The 20,439-nt window shown below is 37.3% G+C and overlaps 2 protein-coding genes across 3 annotated transcripts in view; one reads left to right on the forward strand and one right to left on the reverse strand.

The window, feature by feature from the left end:
- Positions 1 to 20,439, reverse strand: part of Arap2 (ArfGAP with RhoGAP domain, ankyrin repeat and PH domain 2) — a 186,498-nt gene that overhangs the window by 146,627 nt on the left and 19,432 nt on the right. For both annotated transcript variants that reach the window (XM_028868146.2, XM_028868144.2), the window contains exons 3-6: positions 7,899 to 7,957; positions 6,603 to 6,679; positions 5,656 to 5,747; positions 3,729 to 4,079 (exon numbers count right to left, since the gene is read on the reverse strand). In XM_028868146.2, coding sequence (XP_028723979.1) covers positions 3,729 to 4,079; positions 5,656 to 5,747; positions 6,603 to 6,679; positions 7,899 to 7,957 — 579 coding nt within the window. The remainder of the gene's footprint in view (positions 1 to 3,728; positions 4,080 to 5,655; positions 5,748 to 6,602; positions 6,680 to 7,898; positions 7,958 to 20,439) is intronic.
- Positions 11,204 to 11,547, forward strand: LOC114692418 (protein transport protein Sec61 subunit gamma-like). The gene is given in 2 exon segments (XM_037209037.1): positions 11,204 to 11,277; positions 11,279 to 11,547. Coding segments are annotated over 2 exon segments (204 nt in total). The 3' UTR covers positions 11,409 to 11,547.

The raw sequence follows: 20,439 nt of genomic DNA on the forward strand, positions 1-20,439 counted from the left end.
TGGGGAATTGAAGCCAAGACTGTGTATGCTAGGCATACAGTCTACCAAAAAGATACATACCCAAATCAGCTTGCAACATAATTTCCTAAACCAAAAGTCTTGGGTACACTGTATTTAAGCCACTCAAACTCAAAGCTTGTTGTATAGACAAATCTGACCTCAAAACTGGATTGAACCATTTGCCTCTTCCTCCAGAGTACTGGGATTGCAGATGTATACCACCATGCCTGCCCAACTTCTTATAATTTCATTCAACTGGAAATATCTCATTGTTTCTTCTGCTATGTGATAACAATAAATTATTCTCTTTATAAAATTGTGGATGGTTTTTACACTGAGATTACAAAACTGCTGTTTCCATTTATAAAGGAAGTATGTACTCAATCACATAAAGTAAGTCCATGTTCTATATTTTATTATCTTCCAAAAGTCACCCCTGAATGAGGACACTTGCAAATCCTCCTTGGAAAAGTATTAACTATTATCTTAATAATACTGTATTTTGATCATTCACATACACGGCTTTAAGGGAAACCAATTACAAAAGCACCAAGGGGTCGCTGCCCTGCTAATATATACCCATTGTTTCAAGGCCAAGGCCACCAGCACATTTTCATATACTAACACAGCACTGAATTCATCTGCTTATATTACAAAATCCCTGTAGATTTAAAACATTCCTGTTCTTGAGAAATTAAAAGAAAATGATGTTTAACACTAAGCTTTTCAGGGGCTCATCCAGTGACAAATACTAAGCACGTATGTGGTGGTAGGTAATTACTGAGAAGGAAATGTGGTGAGCCAAAGTAATGTAGATGACTTTTGCTGAGGAAGTAATAAAGAGATTATAGTATATGAACCCTTCAGAAGAAAATTAAGTGATCAAGGTCAATATGCAAGAAATACTGTTGCAATGTAAAATACAAATGAGACATTAAGGAAAGAACATAGGTGAGGGGTGTGAGCATGATGCTTTCTGAGTGTACATTTTGGGTAGAAAAGAGCTAGTAGAGGCCTCCAATGAAATCTCATACTTTTTAGTATTTCTATCTTCAGTAGAACATAAGCAGCTTTCCTACTTTGCTAGTTTACTTTTTATTCTGTTTTTTTTTTTTTTTTCCTATCTGGAATACAGTGAGGTAGAGTACAATGGATATATGAAGTATAAGCCAACCATCTCTCTAGTTTATGCTTTTAAGGGTCTTGAAGGAAATCTGGCCCCACAAATGAATTTGCAAATAAGTTTTGTTGGAATGCAGCCTCCTATACCACATTACATCTTCATGATATCTACGTTTATGCTGTAGCAACTATGTTGAACAGTTGCAATAGAAAGCATATAGCTATAGGGCTTAAAATTAGTTACCATTTGGCCCTGTATGGAAAGTTTGCTGGTCGCTGTTATGGAATTCAGAATGTCATGTCAATTAGTACAATATGAACCAGAGTCAACTGGTCATGAGTCAAAGTTCAACAAGCTCTGTGTAAGAAATGAGGAAGGTCACCTTGTAAGATCAGTGAGCATCATGAACAGCCTCAAAGAACCCACAAAGTCCAACCAGGAAAGGGCAAGTTTCAGATTCCACTTAGACATGTCTTCTGGCCAGCTACAAATATCTTTTAAGTCAAAGAAATATTATCATGTACAAGAGTTTTTAAAGCAGTGCATGAAAAAAAAAAAAACCATTTTGTTTCTCTTTCTTATCTTCATTCATACTGGTAACCAAGTGATAATGATTAAGCCAAAAAAAAACTCAGTTATATTCCCCAAAATAGAAAAATGTAAGTCTAAAATCATATCATCTTCCTGTAGGCATGTTCTCACAGAATGGAAAAAAAATGTAAAAGGAAAATGTTCTAATTATCCTAGGTGGCCAAAAATGGTCACCTTTCTAAATGTGCCTAGAGCATAAACATATCAAGCCTATAAAATGAAACAGCATTGTGGTCCACCCAGGAAACAGCTGCAGAGTGTTCCACACCAAGCATCCTCCAACTTTTCCTGTGGCAATTTGCAATCACACCTACATTTACACTTTACAGAAATGAAACATTAGAAAATATTCTAGCTCACTTTTCTTTCTACTGCTTTATTATATGGATATATATATATGAATACTGGCCTTCGTTTTTGATATTTAAATATGCATTTGCCAATAATGCTGATTATTGACAAGGAAAGGAAAAAATACACACAGGGAACTAGTTTGTCATCACAATGTCAAAAGAAAGGAATGGCATAAATAACAGTGAGACATACATTACTGCACTTCACTCAAAATGTTCTTTTCCAAGGACACATTTCATGGCTAGTAATTACCTGACCAATGCCCAAATTATGTTCAGCTTTACTTTTTAAGAAACATGATTCATCAGGCGGCGGTGGCGCACACCTTTAATCCCAGCACTTGGGAGGCAGAGGCAGGTGGATCTTTGTGAGTTAAAGGCCAACCTGATCTACAAAGCAAGTTCCAGGATAGCCAGGACTGTTAACACAGAGAAACTCTGTCTCGGGGGGAAAAAAAAAAAAAAACAGAAAGAAATATGATTCTTACTCTTTCTATGCATCAGCTTTTTGCTTCTAAATTATCTTTATTTATCCTAATAAATCTATCCTAATAGAACTTTGCTCCTAAAATTATTTTGGATTAAACTAAGGCTTTGCAGAAAAGTCACAGGGGAATAGTAGAGAAAAACAGCACATCGCCAGATCTCGCATTAGCTGCTTAAACATAAGAGATTGGACCCCAAACTAATGTAATAATTCTTAAAGAATAGTACAAATAAATATTTTTAAATCAAAAAGTTGGGATAGCAAAAAATAATTCTAAAAAAATGCCATTTATCCCCAAAGATTTCTCTTTACTATATAATAAAAAGGGAAAGAATTTTATTTGTAAATATTTGAAATGATATATCTGTTTTAAGATTATATTTAAGGGTTCTGATATTCTGAGCAACATATAAAAACTAAATCTGCGCAATTAAAATATAAAAATGTCATAGTAAAGCTATATTAGCAATATGTGTTCAAATATAAAATGGACATTAAAATGCTTTAAGTAAGACATGTTTCCTTGACTTATCATTTACTCACATTAAGAAAAAAAATATCCAGTATTTGTGTACATCCTACTTCACAAATGAGTCTGTCAGATACGCTAAGCCTATATATAGGCTGAAGATGATGCCCCAACACTGCGGAGAAACCTCAGATGACTGTCCAAGCAGCTGGCTGTTTCTGTCGACTCATAATTTTTTTTTCTTAATACTGGATACTGGATCAATAAAAGCAAAGACCTAAATTTTAAACAATGATGTTCTTTTCCCTAACTACAATAAGCACTGTATTCTCAAACAAAACACTGCTCTGATATGAGCAAATCCAAACAGTGTGGGCTGAGTAATGATAACTCTGTGCTGTTTTGCTTTGCTGTGAAGTGGGACACTGGAAAGTACATTTTATTATCAAGTTAGAAACTAATATTATGAATCTAGAGATGAACTTGTAACTTGAAGTTCTTTTATTCCAAACCTTCCTGCAGCACTGCACTTCATATACCCTCGAGGCCTAGGACACGGTATTTGCCAATATGTGCTGGAAATCGCTTTAAAAACATTTAACTTGGGGAATGTGGGATGGGTACAGAAAGCTGGCAGATTTAGACATGATGAAGCTTGAATTTATCAAAACTGCTATGGAGGAAATAAAGTGTATCAACGCATACCCTTGAGGAGACAGTTTGTCCAGCCAGCCTGATTTATCTTTTGCTGCAGAAGATCCATAGAAGCAGGCATAGGGAGAGATGGCATTTGAGATGGTCGACGACTCAGTGTTCCCACTCGTGGAGCTTAAAGGGTAACTGTGCCTATTAAAAGGGTCCAAGTAGAAGGCTTTTTGAGTCCTAGACTTAGATGCCTTTGAATTTTTTCTTCTTAAGCTCTGGAAGCACTCTTCTACTGTTGAGTATTCTGACTCAGAAGCAGAGTCCTTTGGAAGATTATTTTTATCCTCTCGGGGTATCCAAATATCTTCCACTTTCTCTTCATTCACTTTTTCCTTGCTGTTATCATATATGCTAGACAGAAAACAAAAGGTAATCAAATTTAAAACGATGTGATAAATTTAAGCTATCAGTTAAATCTTTAAAATGTATAAACTAACCAACACACAGAAAGTTAAGGCAAAAAAGACCTCAATGTTCAACTACCCAATCTGGTGATTTAAAAACCTCTTTTAGGTACTTGCCACCCAATTCTGAGGATCTGAGTTTAGATGCACTGAACCTCTATAAAAGTCAGAAATGACAATGTGTGTCTATAATCCCAGTGCCAGAGAGGCAGAGACAGGGCTTGTTGGCCAGCTGGATTAGCCAATCAGAGAGCACTAGGTTACAATGCAAGAGGGCAAACACTGCACCACATTGCTAGCCAACACACAAGTGAGGGGTTGTTTGTATCACAAGGTAAAAGCTGAGTCGGGTGTAATAGTTACTGGAATGCACTTTTAATTGCTCAGCATATTTCCATGGATTTCAGAAATGGCAAAATAAGTTCAATAATTTATAGGAAATAAATCTCATCATAAAGAAGTTTTTTGCTAATCAATGAGACGGACTATAGGTCATATACATCTCTCTGTTACAATGCTCTAAAACTGTTTTGTAAATAGTCGTGCAACTGAGCCCTGGCCCATTTTGTATCATAAAAGATTCTTATCACTTACTGAGGATGCATTATTTATTTTTAACTCAAGTAAATCCACAACAGTATTAGCTTTGGAAAATGAAGGTAGAAAGTAAAGTGGATATGAATAATAATCTAGCATACTAAGTCCAACTAAAACTCAGAGAAATATGAAATGTAAGTTTGGGTCTTCATTTTTATACATTACCAGAATAACTGAGTTATCTACTCTTCTCAACAGTGAATTTCTAACGCAAGGAACCTAATACATTGGTACAGTTCTAAGCTCAATGTGGTTTTGCACTGTCTCTTTTTCCTTTGTACCAACATACAGCCCATCTTAGAGAACAATGACCTAATGGAGAATAAATCATTACATGCTTACAAGATTGTCCCACGTCTGCAATGCATATAATATGTATTTGGTAGTACTCAGATTACAGAAACTTTATAGTCAAATATGCATTTAATGTATATTTTTAAGCAAATTCATTGCAGTTAAAATACATGGATATGTTATTTCAATCTGTATAAATAAAATATCCTATTTCAATATGCATAAATTTTTTAACCTTACTATGTCTTTCAGATGCTTTTTTAATGCCCAATCAGATCTCAAGAAACTAAGTTTAATAAATATCAAATCAATTTTCTATGGGGAAAAAAGTGAATACAGTCACCAAATACCACATTACACAAGGTTGAATGAATACAGTTAGTACGAGACAAAAATAACCTGCTATGGAATATCAACTCAGCTTCTAGAAATAAAGTAGCTACTCCATTTACACATGACAGGTCAGGTATTAAAATGAATACTGTCCAGAAAACATCCAGGAAAGAAAGGAAAGTTTCAAACTTAACCAGATAACCTACTTTCTTAGAACTGCAACATTATACAATGAGCAAAACATCTACCTCTTAAAGCCTTTTATTCTATAAAGAGACTCATCCTCACTCACAGCATACCTGGACTTGGTTAAGATGGAGTTCCTTGTAGTGGCTGCTTCCTCTTTGACTGAGTCCTCATGGGCCCAAAACTCATTCTTTATAGATCTCTTCTATTAAAAAATAAATACGTTCATTGTTTGGCATGTTTGGTTTAGGTAATTATTTATGCTGTAACCCCACTTTACCAAGACCTACAATATTTGACTTTTTTATTAAACAAATTTAATTGCTTAGATCATTTTTCAGTTCAAAACAATTTAAAGGAAAACATCAAACAATTTCTGATGCCCTCATTATTTAATTTAAATCAATTCATTATATTAACTAAGAATAAGCAATGTTAACTAAGAGTAGAACTTACACTTTTACTCCCCTGTATGATTTGTTTGGTTGTAAATATTAGCTGTTTCTGTTTTATCTTATGAAGAGCAGCTATGGATCAGAATCAAGGCCTTGTACATGCCAGGCAAGTGTGTTGCCATTGAGCTGTTTCTGATATGTACCTTTCTCCCATGTTTCTTTTTATCAAGTCTAAGAAATAAAATAGTAAGTGAGGAGAAGTACTAGAAACAAAACTCGAGTTATTAACCTGAACAAAATGTACAAAGGCAACCTTCCAGACTCAGGAAAACTGCCTCTTTGAATAAGGCCAAGAAAAGTCTGAGGAGGTTTATGCTTTATCGATGTTTCATCATTTTACTGTAGTAAGCTACATTGTGGGAAGTTCTTCTTTGCACTATTCTAGATTGCTGAAGTCAAAGTGAAAAATGTGTCTTCATGGCCCATAGATTTAGATCCATGTCTAAAGGCATAGATTATCCCAACTGACCAAGCTCAAGTTTTACTGCTGGCAAATCTCATAGTAAAGCATCATTACAATAGTTTATAGGAAAATGAAAAAGCATGAATAAGCTACAGAACAAATAACTGCTCATGGAACATAAAATAAAATGAATGAGACTAACCTTGGAACTCTCTAGCCTCTGGAAGAGAAATGTCTCTCCATAAGGAAAGATGGAAGTTGGATTTTCCTCATTTGAATCTTTTGGGGGAATTACAGAATGACAATGGAAAAGATGAATAAGGTGGAATAGTGCAAAAAATAAATATAAAAGCATTGTTTAATCACTTTATAGCAATATCACAACTTAAAGATCATTCTACAAGAGTCCAAAATGATATGCCCAATTCTTACCTCCCAAATCAACTCTTCTCATGGTCTTAATACATATCCCTCCCCTGACAATGAGGTCACTAACTCTGGCATCAGAATCAGTTACATACGGCCCTGTTAGCTCCCAAAATCCACATGAATATAACCAAGAACACTGCCTATGTGCAACAGAAATGACCACAGTGCCATTTAAGCTAGTTCAAGAAACCAAGAATATTTTTAAAAGATGGATCTAACACTCAATAAACAAACGTAAACAGTTCAATAATATAGTATCTATGTATCACTTAAAACCTTACACCTCATTTGATATAACCCCTCTCAGCTACAGCTACAGCTACTAGCACACCTATAGAGGAGGAGCAATTTCAAGAATACGTCCTATATCTTCAAACTGCATTGATCTACAGAAGAGAATCCTCAATACCTGCATTTCTTCCAGGGCAACTTTTTCTAAAAGTACCAGTAGCCAGTCATTTGCTAGCTTCTCTCTCTCTCTCTCTTCTCTCTCTCTCTCTCTCTCTCTCTCTCTCTCTCTCTCTCTCTCTGTGTGTGTTGTGTGTGTGTGTGTGTGTGTATACACACATATACGTGTATATATGTATATATATGTGTGTGTGCATATATATATATATATATATATATATATATATATATATATAGTGTTCTGGAACTTGTATAAGCAGATTTTCAAATAGCAAATAGGAAGGTCCAATAAATGATCAACTCACCAAAGCAAGCGTGTCAAACTTTTCACTGTAGCAAAATATTTTTAGACATAATTATTCTGCAGCTCAGATCACCACAAAACTTTTAATTTTGCTAAATGCCTTTGACCAATAATAAATGAAGATTGTATTTAAAACATATTTTGATGTGAGCATGTGCAAATTCCCAGGAGTCTCAATGTTCAATTCTTTTGTATTCACTTATCTTTAAGGTTCTAAAATAGTATGGAAGTGAGGACAGTCATCCGCATTATTCCCTGTTCCACAAGCAGGGTGTTGTCATGTACAACTCTAACTTGACTGTAAGATGATCACATGAGGCTAAACTAATTTATGGATAGTTTAACACAGACACTCACTTTTCAGTGTCAAAGATTTTCCAGCTGAGGTAGTAGCACTTCTTCTGTCACGGAAATAGCTTAAAACAAAAGGAAAAGTTTTGCTATTATTCCACATTGAATTTAGGATGTATATTGAAGATATACAACCTTCTAAGACTTAGAATTTAAGTAGAAACATCAATACTCAAATGTAGAGCTGACTTGAATTATACATCAAGGACATATCCCACCCATATGATTTTTTTATTAAGAAAAAATTTTTTATTCATTTTATATACCAACGATTCCCCTCTTCCCTCCTCTCACTCTCCCCCAGCTTCCCCCTCCCAACCTAACCCCCATTCCCTCCTACAAGAATATAAGGCCTACCATGGGAAGGTACATATAGTAGAGGCAGGTCCAAGCCCCTCCCCCTGTCCCAAGGCTGTGCAAGGTGTCCCATCATACAAGTGCGCTCCAAAAGGCCTGTTCATTCACCAGGGATGGACTGTGTTCAATTTGTTTTGTATTTAGCATTCAAGGGAGAGACTTCACCAGACATTACAAGTCACTTAAATCCCTTCCCTGTAATACTCAAAATTTCTAAAAATGTATTTGTCCTTGTTCATATGCATTTGATTTCAAAATTGTTATCATGTGTCAAAAACAAACGAATGGAATAGATGTGAGTATTTATGTAGCTATTTTGACATGACCTTTATTACATTTTATCAAAAACATATGTTCCAAGAACATATTATGAAAATACTTTTTCTAATGCCTCACAGTTTGCAAGTCAGTATGACATGTATTCCATGAGAGAAAAGCATGAAAACAGCAATGATGAGGCAGACAGTGGACAAAAGATGTATGAAGTATCTGCTGCTCCATGAAAGTTTGGTTGAAGCGTCTAAAGAAAGGATCAAGGCATATTTAATTTCTCTTAGATAAATATTTGCCCAAGGAGTTAGAGGCCAAGAAATAACAAAAGAACAGAATCATTGAAATAGATATGATCAAAATTTAAAACTTGCTATTACAAAAATTGGCTTTTATATGATCAATAAAATGGATACATTTCAGTGAAAGAAAATATGGAGAGATAGAGGATAAAAATGAACAATATCAGAAGTGAAAAAAGAAGTTCTTACTACAGAACCTGAGAACATTAGAGAGAAAAGTTTTATGCCCAAAACATTAGCGAACTGGACATTATCCATGTATTCAAATGATTACATCTGCAATGGTTAAACAAAAACTTAACAGGTGTATATCTTCCAAAAAAGTTAAACTTAGTAATGAATCATCCACTCACAAAACCTCCAGGCCCAAATATTTCAATAGTAAATTCCAACACACAATTAAAAAAATATATCAATCCTGAAAATATATTGGGAAGTAGATGACAAATTTTTGTTCCTCAATTTACCCTGCCAATGTGAATAACTAATTAATTAAAAACATATACATAAATATTGCTCAAGACATAAATGTAAAATATTAGTAAATCAAGTCAATCAATACATAAAAAGAATAATATAAGCAAGTAAAATTTACAACTAAGACAAAAATTAATGTTTATTTGACAGTGGAAAAAATCTAAAAAAAAAAAACAATATATTGATGTAACAAGACACAACCATTTGTAATAAAAAAAAAAAAACAAAAACAAAAACTGTCAACACCTAGAAGCAAGTCTCTTTAACCTAGAAAGGGCTTTTATAAAAGAGATACTAAAAGAAGTAACTAAAAACTAAGTGTTTTCCTAGACAGAAGGGGATCTGCTCCAATCATTTATGTTCATAGTATTTCAGTGGTTTTAGCCTAAGTAACAAGATGAGCAAAATAATATTAAATGCCTGAAGCCTGCAGATGTGAAAATGAAAAGAATCATCCTGCATATGTTTGGTTGGTTTGTTTGCTGTTGTTTTATTTTGTTTTTAACTTTTATTCTTCTCTCATCTATTAAATCCTGACCACAATTTCTCCTCCCATTCACACCTCTCAGTCCTTCCTCCCGCCTCTGTCTCCTCCATATCACTTTCTCCTCTGTTCCATTTTACACCTGTCAGAATGGCTAAGATCAAAAACACAAGCAACAGCTCATGCAATCAAGGATGTGGAGCAAGGGGGAACACTCCTCCATTGCTGGTGGGAGTGAAAACTAGTCCAGCCACTATGGAAATTAGCTGTTGCTTTAAGGTAGAGTTTTATTACATAGCTCAAATCAGTCTTGAGTTCACACTGTATCCCAGTCAGGTCTTGAACTAGTGGCCCTGATGATACCCTTTAGGCCTTTGGATAATAGGTAGGGGCCAGCACAGGTTCTTCTCAAACTATTCAATATAACAGATTCTCAGGAGAAAGAGTTAATATTAAGAACTCTGATAGTTCAACATATTAGCAATGAATAACTGGGAAAATAACTTTTAAAATTCAATTCTTCTTATAATAGTACATATTAACATGAAATAACACTAAATTAATTTTTGTAATGAATAAATCCTGGGCAATAAAACTGAAGGATTACTGAGGAAAATAATAAAAAAGAATTCTTAAACAGATATATCACATTTGTAAATTGGAAGACTCTATGTTATTAAATGAAATTCTCCCCATAATGGTACACACGTGTGTGTGTGTGTGTGTGTGTGTGTGTGTGTGTGTGTGTGTGTGTGTGTGTAAATTCTAAAAGAGAACCCCAAATAATATTCCAATGGGCTTTAAAATCCAGCAGGATTTAAAAATATATGTTAGTAAGATGACTTGAAAGTTTACATGTCAATACAAATGAGCTAGAATGGTCAACATAAATTTTCAAAGAAGAGTAGGATTAGAAGACACATATTCTGTCATTTCAATATTTAGTCTAAAACTACATTAATCAAGTCAGCAAACCAATAATAAATACTAGACATACACCAGATGGATGAAACAGTCCAGATACAGTTCCACAATCTATGGTCCAATTATTTGTTTAAAATATATACAAATTCTTACCATGAGCTGGAAAGAAAAAGGAAGTCATGAATTTTGCAGGTAAGCAGATGGAACTAGAAAACATCATACTGAACAAGGTAACGCAGACCCAGAAGGACCAACATTCCATGTTCTCTCTCTGAGGTTTCTAGCTCCAAATATCCAGATATGAGTAAGCAACTTTAAAGAACTACAGAAATCTAGAAAGTAAAAAGGGACCACTGTAGAGGATGCAGGGGTGAAGGAGCAATAGAGAGGGGAATAGCAGAACACAAGAGATCTGAAACCAGCTTCCGGTTCCATTGAGCTAAATCCTCTCCTATGCTACGTCTCTGCCTTCTCAAACCACCATCCCGCAATCAGCCATGAATCAGGTAATGCAGTTTGTTGAATCAAGTTGGCAGTTTGTGAAGGACTCAATTCAGCTGGTTAGAGATGCACCAAACCAATAGAAAAGAATTCTAGAAGATTGTCATGGCCACAGCCATAGGATTTGCTATCATGGGATTCATTGGCTTCTTTGTGAAACTGATCCACATCCCTATTAATAACATTATTGTGGGTGGCTGAGTGCTTTCTCTTCGTGGGAACTAGTGAACAAATGAGAGTGTGAGCTCATGAAGTAAAAAGTTGCCTGTATACTTTGTGTTTTCCTTTCCTCCTCCCTAAGAGGTTTTCTATTTCTAAATTAAAATAATTGCAAAATAAACATTTTTTCCAGAGAGAGAGAGAGAGAGAGAGAGAGAGAGAGAGAGAGAGAGATATGAGGGGGGGAAATGAGAAAAAAAATGGGAGGGCTCTATATTGGGAGGGGGAGATAAATATAGAAGGAGGGGGAGAGTAAAATGTCTGAAAAAGTCATAAGGAATCAAACTATTAACTACGTACCTAAAAATATCTAACACACACACACACATCAGTATATAAATATACAAATATAGTTTAAATAAATATACAAATAAAGTTATCTGATCTGGACTGACAATGCTCCACCAAGAGCCATAGACTAACAAAAAATCCCATCACCAGGTATGAGAAGTCCTCTTTTAAGTTGTTGGCCATGGTTGTCCAAGAGACTCCTAAAACTTTATAGGCTATTCTTATTACCCTTGGTTGTCTTTCATAAGTTCCTATTGCTGAAGACACCACACACTTCAGATACAGGGCCCAAAGGATCTATGATAGATCTGACCTGGGAGCTTCCTCTCTGAGGACTAGCTTTCATGGTACCAGAAGGCATAGTTATGCAAGTTTTCAAAAGAAGGAAACAACCTACCCAGCTATGGCACCTATGAACCATAACAATGACCAGAGTCGCATGACCTTGAGGGTTCAATATGGGTATGTATACCTTGATACTAGCCAACAACTCTCTAGTTGGTCTTAGAGACCCACACAATAAGAAGGAAATCGTGTCTCATACTGGAAACTTAAGCAACTACCCAGGGTAAGTAAGGCCATGTATCTGGGAGGGGAACCTACAATCTTCCTTTTACTAAACCAGTACAATCCCTAACTACATTCTATGTGTCCTTATACCACAAACACAAGTGGTTCTCCCCTCGCATCAAGGAAACTACTCTCTGTAAAAGACATACACCATTACAAACAACTACAACTGATCACAACACAGAGTGTGGAACTCAGTCCCAAATGATACATCTATAAAACAATTCCGGCACATAAGGCTGAGGGATCATTGTGGAAGAGAGGATATAAATACTGTAAGAGCCAGAGGAACACCAAGTTCTCTGTGGGATTGTTTCTCCTAGAAATGTCAGCGAAGCTATACCCATGAAGTCTCTAGACCATGGCTGCCTAAAGATGACCTGAACAAGGAGGACAGCAGTAAGCATGCTAATAACCCAAACAAAGAACTATGGGCAACTAAACAATGCTGAGAGCAGGAAAAATAGTCTTATCTGGGAAAAGCATACTAACTGGTCTTCCAATACCACTTGGTCATTCCTGAAAACATGTCCATACAGGTAAGACATGGATGGAGTAGGTTGTTTTTTATACTTAGAGGGTTAACAGAATAATGGAATATATGTGATATAAAATTTAAAAGTGGGACAGAGAGGTGGCTCAATGGTTAAAGCATTTTGTAGAGGTCCAGGGTTCAGTTCCCAGTACCCAATCAGTTGTGGTTCACAACTACCCCTACCCTAACTCCTGATATCCTACATTCTCTTCTGGTCTCTGAGGACATGTGATCTCACAAGCATACACACACACACACACATACACACGCACACACATGCACACGCACACACGCACGCACACATGCACGCACATGCACACATGTACGCACACATGCACAAATGCAGACACAATACATAATTAAAAATAAAATGACTTTTTCATAAATAAGTAGACCTGAGAACTAGAGATGAAGGCAACCTGCTGGAGATGGAAGGGGCAAGAAAGATGGTATTAGCAGAGGGAAGGAGATGAGAATGAAGTATGATATATCTGAAGATTTCATGAGGAAACATCTTGCTTGGTGTGTTAACATTAAAAAACTGAAAATTTATTTAGAAACAATTAAAACCCTCAATTGAAAAAATAACAAAATGGCTTATCCTTGAAGTACCAGGATGTCTTAACAATGCTCATGTGATCAACACTGGACCTTCAACCATCTCATAAAGGAGTGACATATGATGTCACTCAAAAAAGCTCTTATCCTGCCAGCTGTCTCCTCTTCTGATGGTCAGGAATACCCCATTCTAGTTAATTGTCCTTGAGGCTCACAGCAGGCCGTCTTCAATATATTAGACATAAAATACCAGACCATTTCCCTGTTCACACGTGCTACTGTTGGATCTGGGTCTGTAGTCTCAGAGTCTGCCTTTATTGTAACATCCTCACCATCACCCTCACCACCTTCGGGGGCTTTTCATGTTGATTATAGGATGAAACAAACACCTTACGAGGAAAATCAGGTCTACCATAATTGGGGAGGAAAAAAATGGTCACCTTCCTCTCACAAATACGCCATCCACTTCGTAGATGTTCATAAAATATTTAAAATCTAAAACACAGAAGCTACTGGGCTCATAGCCCTTCCTTGAGAAAACCTCAATCTCCTTCTGGAGTGTTTGCTTGCTTTGCCAAATAAACTTTGGCCTTGCCCTTTGAGTCTCTCAACTAAGTTTGTTCCATCTAGAAGCTAAGAACTAAGAGATCCCCATAACAAAAGCCTTTGTTTTCCTTGTTCTGAGAGATGGCACTTTGAGAGTTGTCCCCAATGCTCACCTGACTTGTATAAAGTAATGAGTCCTCCTTCACTCTTTTATTTCCATGCTGTGCTTACTGCTCTGTACTCATCAAGGGGTGACTCATTGTTATCAGAGCTCCTGGCCCAGCCTCAAGCCTGGCTCTGCCTGGCTCCTCCAGCTGTCTGCTCAGATCAAGAGAAAATGATAAAATACATAAAATGAAAAGATGACTATATTACAGTTTGGCCAAAACTGGGGAGTAAGGCCAAACTTAGCAGGGTCCCCTCTTCCCTACACCGTATTATATAATTAATAGAAAAGGCACATTAAAAGATAGGAAATATGCATGTGTAGAGGTGGCTGGGGGACTCTGTTATCTCAGCTCTCGGAGATATGTTCTCTTGGCTCCAGAAGCCAGGGCCTCTGCTGACTGGCCTTCTCCACCCTCAACTATTTTGTGGAGTTAAAAAAAAAAAAAGCAATTTAAAAAGATACTTCATGAGTCCATTCACCATTGTGTTTGGTTATGTAAGAGCTCAGCAAAAAAAAAAAAAAAAAAAAAAAAAGAGTCAACTGTCACTGTATTTATTAGGGAAAAGAATGGTTTGTTCTTTCAGTAAATCTACGATGTTCATTTGCTTTGGAAAGTCTTTAAAAGGAACTCTCAACATATGTAATAGTGAAAACATTTCAACAACGCCTTAGGAAAATAAATTATCTTTTAATATAATATTATATAAAAGCTATTATATACAATACATACCAACATGCTAAGGTCTTCATTTTAGTACCGAGACACCAAGCTACAGAAGAACACCACATTCAAACATCTGCAATAGTCAGGAGCGGTGGCAGCCTCAAGTGTCTGGCACTGAAGAAACTATGGTAGGACTACTGGGAGTCACAGGCCAGACATGCTACACAGGGAGACAGACCTTGCCCCAAACCGAAAAGGTCTATAGCCAGGCTACTGCATCTGTGGCAAGGGCTGAAAACCATGCAGCGAAGAATGAACACAAACTTCAGAGTACGGATGACTTCAGACATGGCAGGAAGAACCAGGCAGGCTGGCATGATGATTTCTCAACCCACTAAAGTTTGGGTCTACTATGAAAGGATGTGATTTATTTTTTTTTCTGCATGGTGTTTTGTGGTAACTGTCTCTGTTTTACATAGATTTGGAATGCTTGTTATTTTCCAACTTATGAATAATTTTGTTGATTATGAAAGTCTTAGATTAAAAAAGAAAAGGAAAAAGAATAGCTTAATTAAATAATATTCAATATACCCTAGAGGTTATTTTTACATGGTGGGGTGTGTGTGTGCACGCGCGCGTGCGCGTGCGCATGCACATGCGCTCGTCCGTGCGTGCGTGCGTGCGTGCGTGCGTGTGTGTGTGTGTGTGTGTGTGTGTGTGCGTGCGCGCACACGCGCGCGCAGCACGAGCATGAATGTTCAGGTGTTCCTACCCACGATGTACATGTGAAGGGCAAAGAAAAACCAGCTGATAAACAAACAAGCTCTTGGGATCTACCTATCTCAGCAAGGTCTACAGTGCCATGCCTAGCTTGTATAGGGGTAGGTGGAATTCAAACTCAGTTCTTCAGACTTGTACAGCAAATGATCTCCCCCATCTTTCCAGCCCCTTTTCCACAGATTTTTTAATCAGGATAATTGCTGAGAAATGCACTGATACACATACTATTTGGGCAAGGCAGTCAAACCCCAGACATAATCAATCACATACCCTGTATACATCTTCATTTCAAAGAATGTTTTTAAAACTGCAGTTACTACAATGATAACCAATGATCAGTGCAGACTTGAAGCCAAAAGGGAAACAACCACATTCCTTAGACAGCAGTTTCAAGGTGTCCTGAGGTTACATAATATCTATCTAACACAGGCAAATCTATGTTCAGAAAACTATGCTTACCTACAGCATAGACCAGTAATGTAAAATTCATAATGCACAAGTCAATCTCTACCTGTGAGCATCTCAGAAATGCCCGTAGACGAGAAACAAGTTGTCATTATGAAGGGCTGCTGCACCCTAGTCTACTACATTATCATGGAAACTTAAATTGACTAGCTCAGCTTGTGATTTAGTATATACTTATTTTAAGCAAAATGCTTTTTGTTTACAGGAAAATATAAATTAATGATCTTCTAATTTAATGAAGTCCTAAGCATATGTATACACATTCTTACCCTCTAAGGATAAATCTATTATTTAAATTTGAATTATGTGTTCAATTCAGAAATTTGTAGCTCTTGAAATATTTTTCAGATTTTGTTTCATTTTATTTTATTTTTGACAAGGCTAATAAGGCTCAGCAGGTAAAGGTGCTTTCTGCCAAGCCTGGGGTCCTGAGTTTGATTCCCAGGACCCACAGGATGGAAGGAAAGAAGAAATTCTTACAAGTTGTCCTCTGGTCTCTACATATAAAACAAACCAAAATAATTTTTGAAAGAATACATTGTTTTAAATAAAGCACTAAAAAGAACAAAAGCTGAATTTTAGGACTCATCAGAATTTTTCTGCTGCTCTGTAAAATGCAAAGCTTTCCTTCAACATGAAATATGACGTTGATTCTTCTTGCTCCAAGGCTGTCTAGATTTCCCCTCCAGATGTTATTGCCTGGGTCCAAACACTACTTAGACTGCAGTAAAAGTGGTTTTACCCACTCTACCCCATTCCTGACACCATTCTTAGGATCCCTTGGGAGCCATTATCAACAAACTGAAAACTTACACTTGATCCCTGCATTTTAACCTTCTAATAGTTGTGTTTTCCTGGCTTCAACAGCCTGTGCTAGAAAGATACTACTGCAATATCCGCAGCCCCTCCTAACTCTAGGGTTGCTGGCAGTGGCTCTGATACCCCCAGGTCAGTCAGAAATGTCTTTTCCTCCCACAGCAAGGTCAACATCCTGGGGTCAGCTGGAGTAGTTATGGGAAATAGATCTCCTTCACTTTTCAGTTTCCCTAATATGAAAATCTCTGAGTAGGAAAATGAAGGAGCCTTGATCTAGACAAGCCTGGGGCAGCACAGGGGTGTGGGGGTGCAAATCACACGGGGCTGAAGACTGACACAATCCTAGAGTTGTGTTGCAGTAAAACTACCTCCACTCTCCTAGGGCCAATGGGACCTACCAAAGATGACTGCCAACTTTCCTATCCTTCAGGGCAGTGACACTTCCATTGTCATTAGCCTGTCCCTCCCCTGTATATGATGGCAGGACACATCTGTAAAACTTCATCTAGGACCAAAAATGAGGATTACCTATTCTGGGACAGTCTGGACCCATTCCTAGAATCCCCAAATTCCTTGTCCTTCCCCCTTACCTTTTACCTAACCAATACCTAACCCCTTCCATTAAGGTTGGTTTACCAACCACACTTGCTGGTGTGCCACAGGTTTGTTATATCACCTGCTCAGGAGGGTGAAGCTGGGTGGGGGGTTGGGGGGAGTTGTGGATCCTAAATCCAAGGACTCCTGGGCTGTAGAGTGAGATCAAGGCCAGGCTGGGCAACTTGGTGTCTGTCTCTCAAAATAAAAAGGTATAAATAAAGGATGGTTCTGTGGCAGAGCCTTTGCAGAGCCTGCAGTGGGCCCTAGACTCAGTCTTCAACACCAACTAAACAAAACACACATGAGGGCGCGCACGTGTGTGTGTGTGTGTGTGTGTGTGTGTGTGTGCCGTGTGCTCACACACGCATCTGCCACTCCCTCCCACCTTCCTCTCACTCTTCCCTCATCATATATAACTCTACATTAGAAGCTTTTCTCAACCAACTCTTAACTTTGCTTCAAAACTAAATGAGTTTATCTAATGCTTTATTCAGTTTAGTAACTGCTAATCACTCTCCTTCATACCTTCTTTCCATTTGCTCTCAAAATGTATACAACCATCTTCTAAGAAGTCTGTTGTTCTGCTTATCTACTATGCACTCTTACTTTGTAGCCCAGGCTGGTTTAGAACCTTCACTTCTCCTACCTCTGCCTCCAGACTTATGGGATTATAGACATGAATCACCATGTCAGACCCAAGTTTTAAAGAAATTCAAAGAGGGCTAGAGACTACAGGTTTAGATTTTATCTGTTCTAGGGCAGATAACTCTCCTCATTTCGTATTGTGCACCATCCCCTTCCCATGACTGCAGAGGCGTCCTTTTCTTCTTCTGGAAACACTCAAAAGGTGCTTTATCCAAATGAGAGGCTTCTGCAAGCCATGCCAAGTACCAAACAGTTGCATGGACAATGCATAAAAACCATTAAATCATAGTAAAGGAGGAAAGGGAATGGAATGTATTTCTTTTAGTGGCTTAAGACACATGTTCTTCCTCTACCAGGACTATCCTGCGTAGGATCACAGGACACTCCCAGAATTCGTAAAGAAAACAGTGAGAGGCTAGTTACTTTCTGTTCTAGGATCCAAAGAAACAGCACCAACTCAAAGTAGAGACAGTAAAGGAGGAAGCTAGCCTGACATTCACTGCCCTCCCCTACCACACTAGACCGGCTCCCCAGAGAAAAGGAACAGGTGTGAATTCAGAACAAGTCAAGGCAAGAAGAGAAACAATCCATTGAACTAGAATGTTAACCATGTCTGATAAGTTAAGAGAGAACAGAAAGAGGAGACAAAGAAGTATTGTTATCTCGTACAAAAAAAAAGCATGCAATATCTTTTGTAGATGTTATTATTTGACCAAAGAGAAACTCTTGTTCTGTAATCCACAGATGTATTTGAAGGGTGATATTATAGCACTATGAAACTGTGCATGTGCTATCTGTAATGCAGAGGACAACAAGGAAAAACAGATAGTGGCCTTCAGGTAATATTTTCATTTGCTTGCTCCTTTTATGATCTGAGTACCTCCCGAGAGCTCAGATAACAAGCATGCACCACCACACCTGGTTTATTCAGTGCTGATGTTCATCCAATCCAGGACCACCTGCATGCTAGGAAAACATGCCCAACTGGGCTACATCCCCAGTTTCCCCCATTCCTAAGGCATGTGGATATTTCTCTTTACTCCAAGATAGAAAAAAAGGAGAGATTTCAATAACCAAGTCTAAAAACCACACTGTGAACAATGCACAGACAGCCAGGATTAGATTATTTATAACTAATCTTAATGTTATTTTACTTCTAAATGTTAAAGGTTCACAGTTTTAATATCAATAGGCTTTCATGTGATATGGAGATTGTTTCCCTCCAAAGGAGTCAAAACTATACCACTCTGGCATTTGAACTATTTTAAATTAAAGGCACTTCATGTAAGTGTTTAAAAACAGCATGTGGGAGGGCACTGCTTTAACCTTGGCACTAGTTCTTAAAAGCAAAAGATGAAATTTCCCAGTGAAAAGAATAGCATCCTTATCATCAAGGACAGAGTAATCTGTACGAACTTCATTTAAAAAAAAAAAAGAAAGAAAGAAAGAAAGAAAAGAAAAGAAAAGAAAGGAATCCTTAGCTTTTGTTTACATTTTACACAGAATTAGTTTACTTCTTATAACTGGCTACCCTTTGCCCCATTCAATTTGTAAGGGTGCTTGCTCATTGTTTCTTATCCTTTTCTTCTCTATGAGGGTTCCTTTGCCAGCAATTCTTATACTTGCTAGTGATGCTGTCTCCTCTTATTCCGGCATCCATCTAATTCTAAACCCGTTTGGACTCTCAGAGAATGAAGGTGCAGCACCACAGGTCCTGTGCAGCTACATATGAGCATCAACAGTTTCTAAAACTTGCAAAAGTAGCACATGCCACCTGACTTACACCTAGGGTTTCTCCTCTCACAGTATCTGCCGGGGCTACCAAGGGATTTGGTTTTGCTGTATACACTCACAGTAGACCCCTCTCACACAGAGAAAGCTTCTGACATAGAAAGACTGTAGGCTTTTCATTCATTTAACTCTTCAAATTTAGCAAGTATTTTAAAGCTAGAAAGTTACACAATAATGAGTGGTCTACAATCTGAGTCAAATTCATATATATGCAATAATTGTTTTTGAAAAATCAACATTAAGAAGTTGAGTTCCACTACACCAGCATGCCATGATAACTCTAGGGGTACAGTAGAGGCATGCACACCATGGGGATAACCAACAACTTTCTAATTAGACTCAAGACCCATTCAATGAGAGGGAAATCATATTTTGTACTAGAAACCTAGCCAGCTACCCAAGACTAGTGAAGTCATGAATCTTGAATGAGAACCTACAACTGTCACTTTACTAAACTAGCATAATCCCTGAATAGTGCTATATTTACCCTTATACCCAGATATGTGTAGTCTTCACTCCTCATCCAAGAAATGTCTCAGTTCAACAGACAGAGACTATTACAGAAAACTATAACCAATCAAAATGT

The sequence above is a fragment of the Peromyscus leucopus genome, chromosome 10 (assembly GCF_004664715.2).
Source record: "Peromyscus leucopus breed LL Stock chromosome 10, UCI_PerLeu_2.1, whole genome shotgun sequence".
Taxonomy (NCBI): domain Eukaryota; kingdom Metazoa; phylum Chordata; class Mammalia; order Rodentia; family Cricetidae; genus Peromyscus; species Peromyscus leucopus.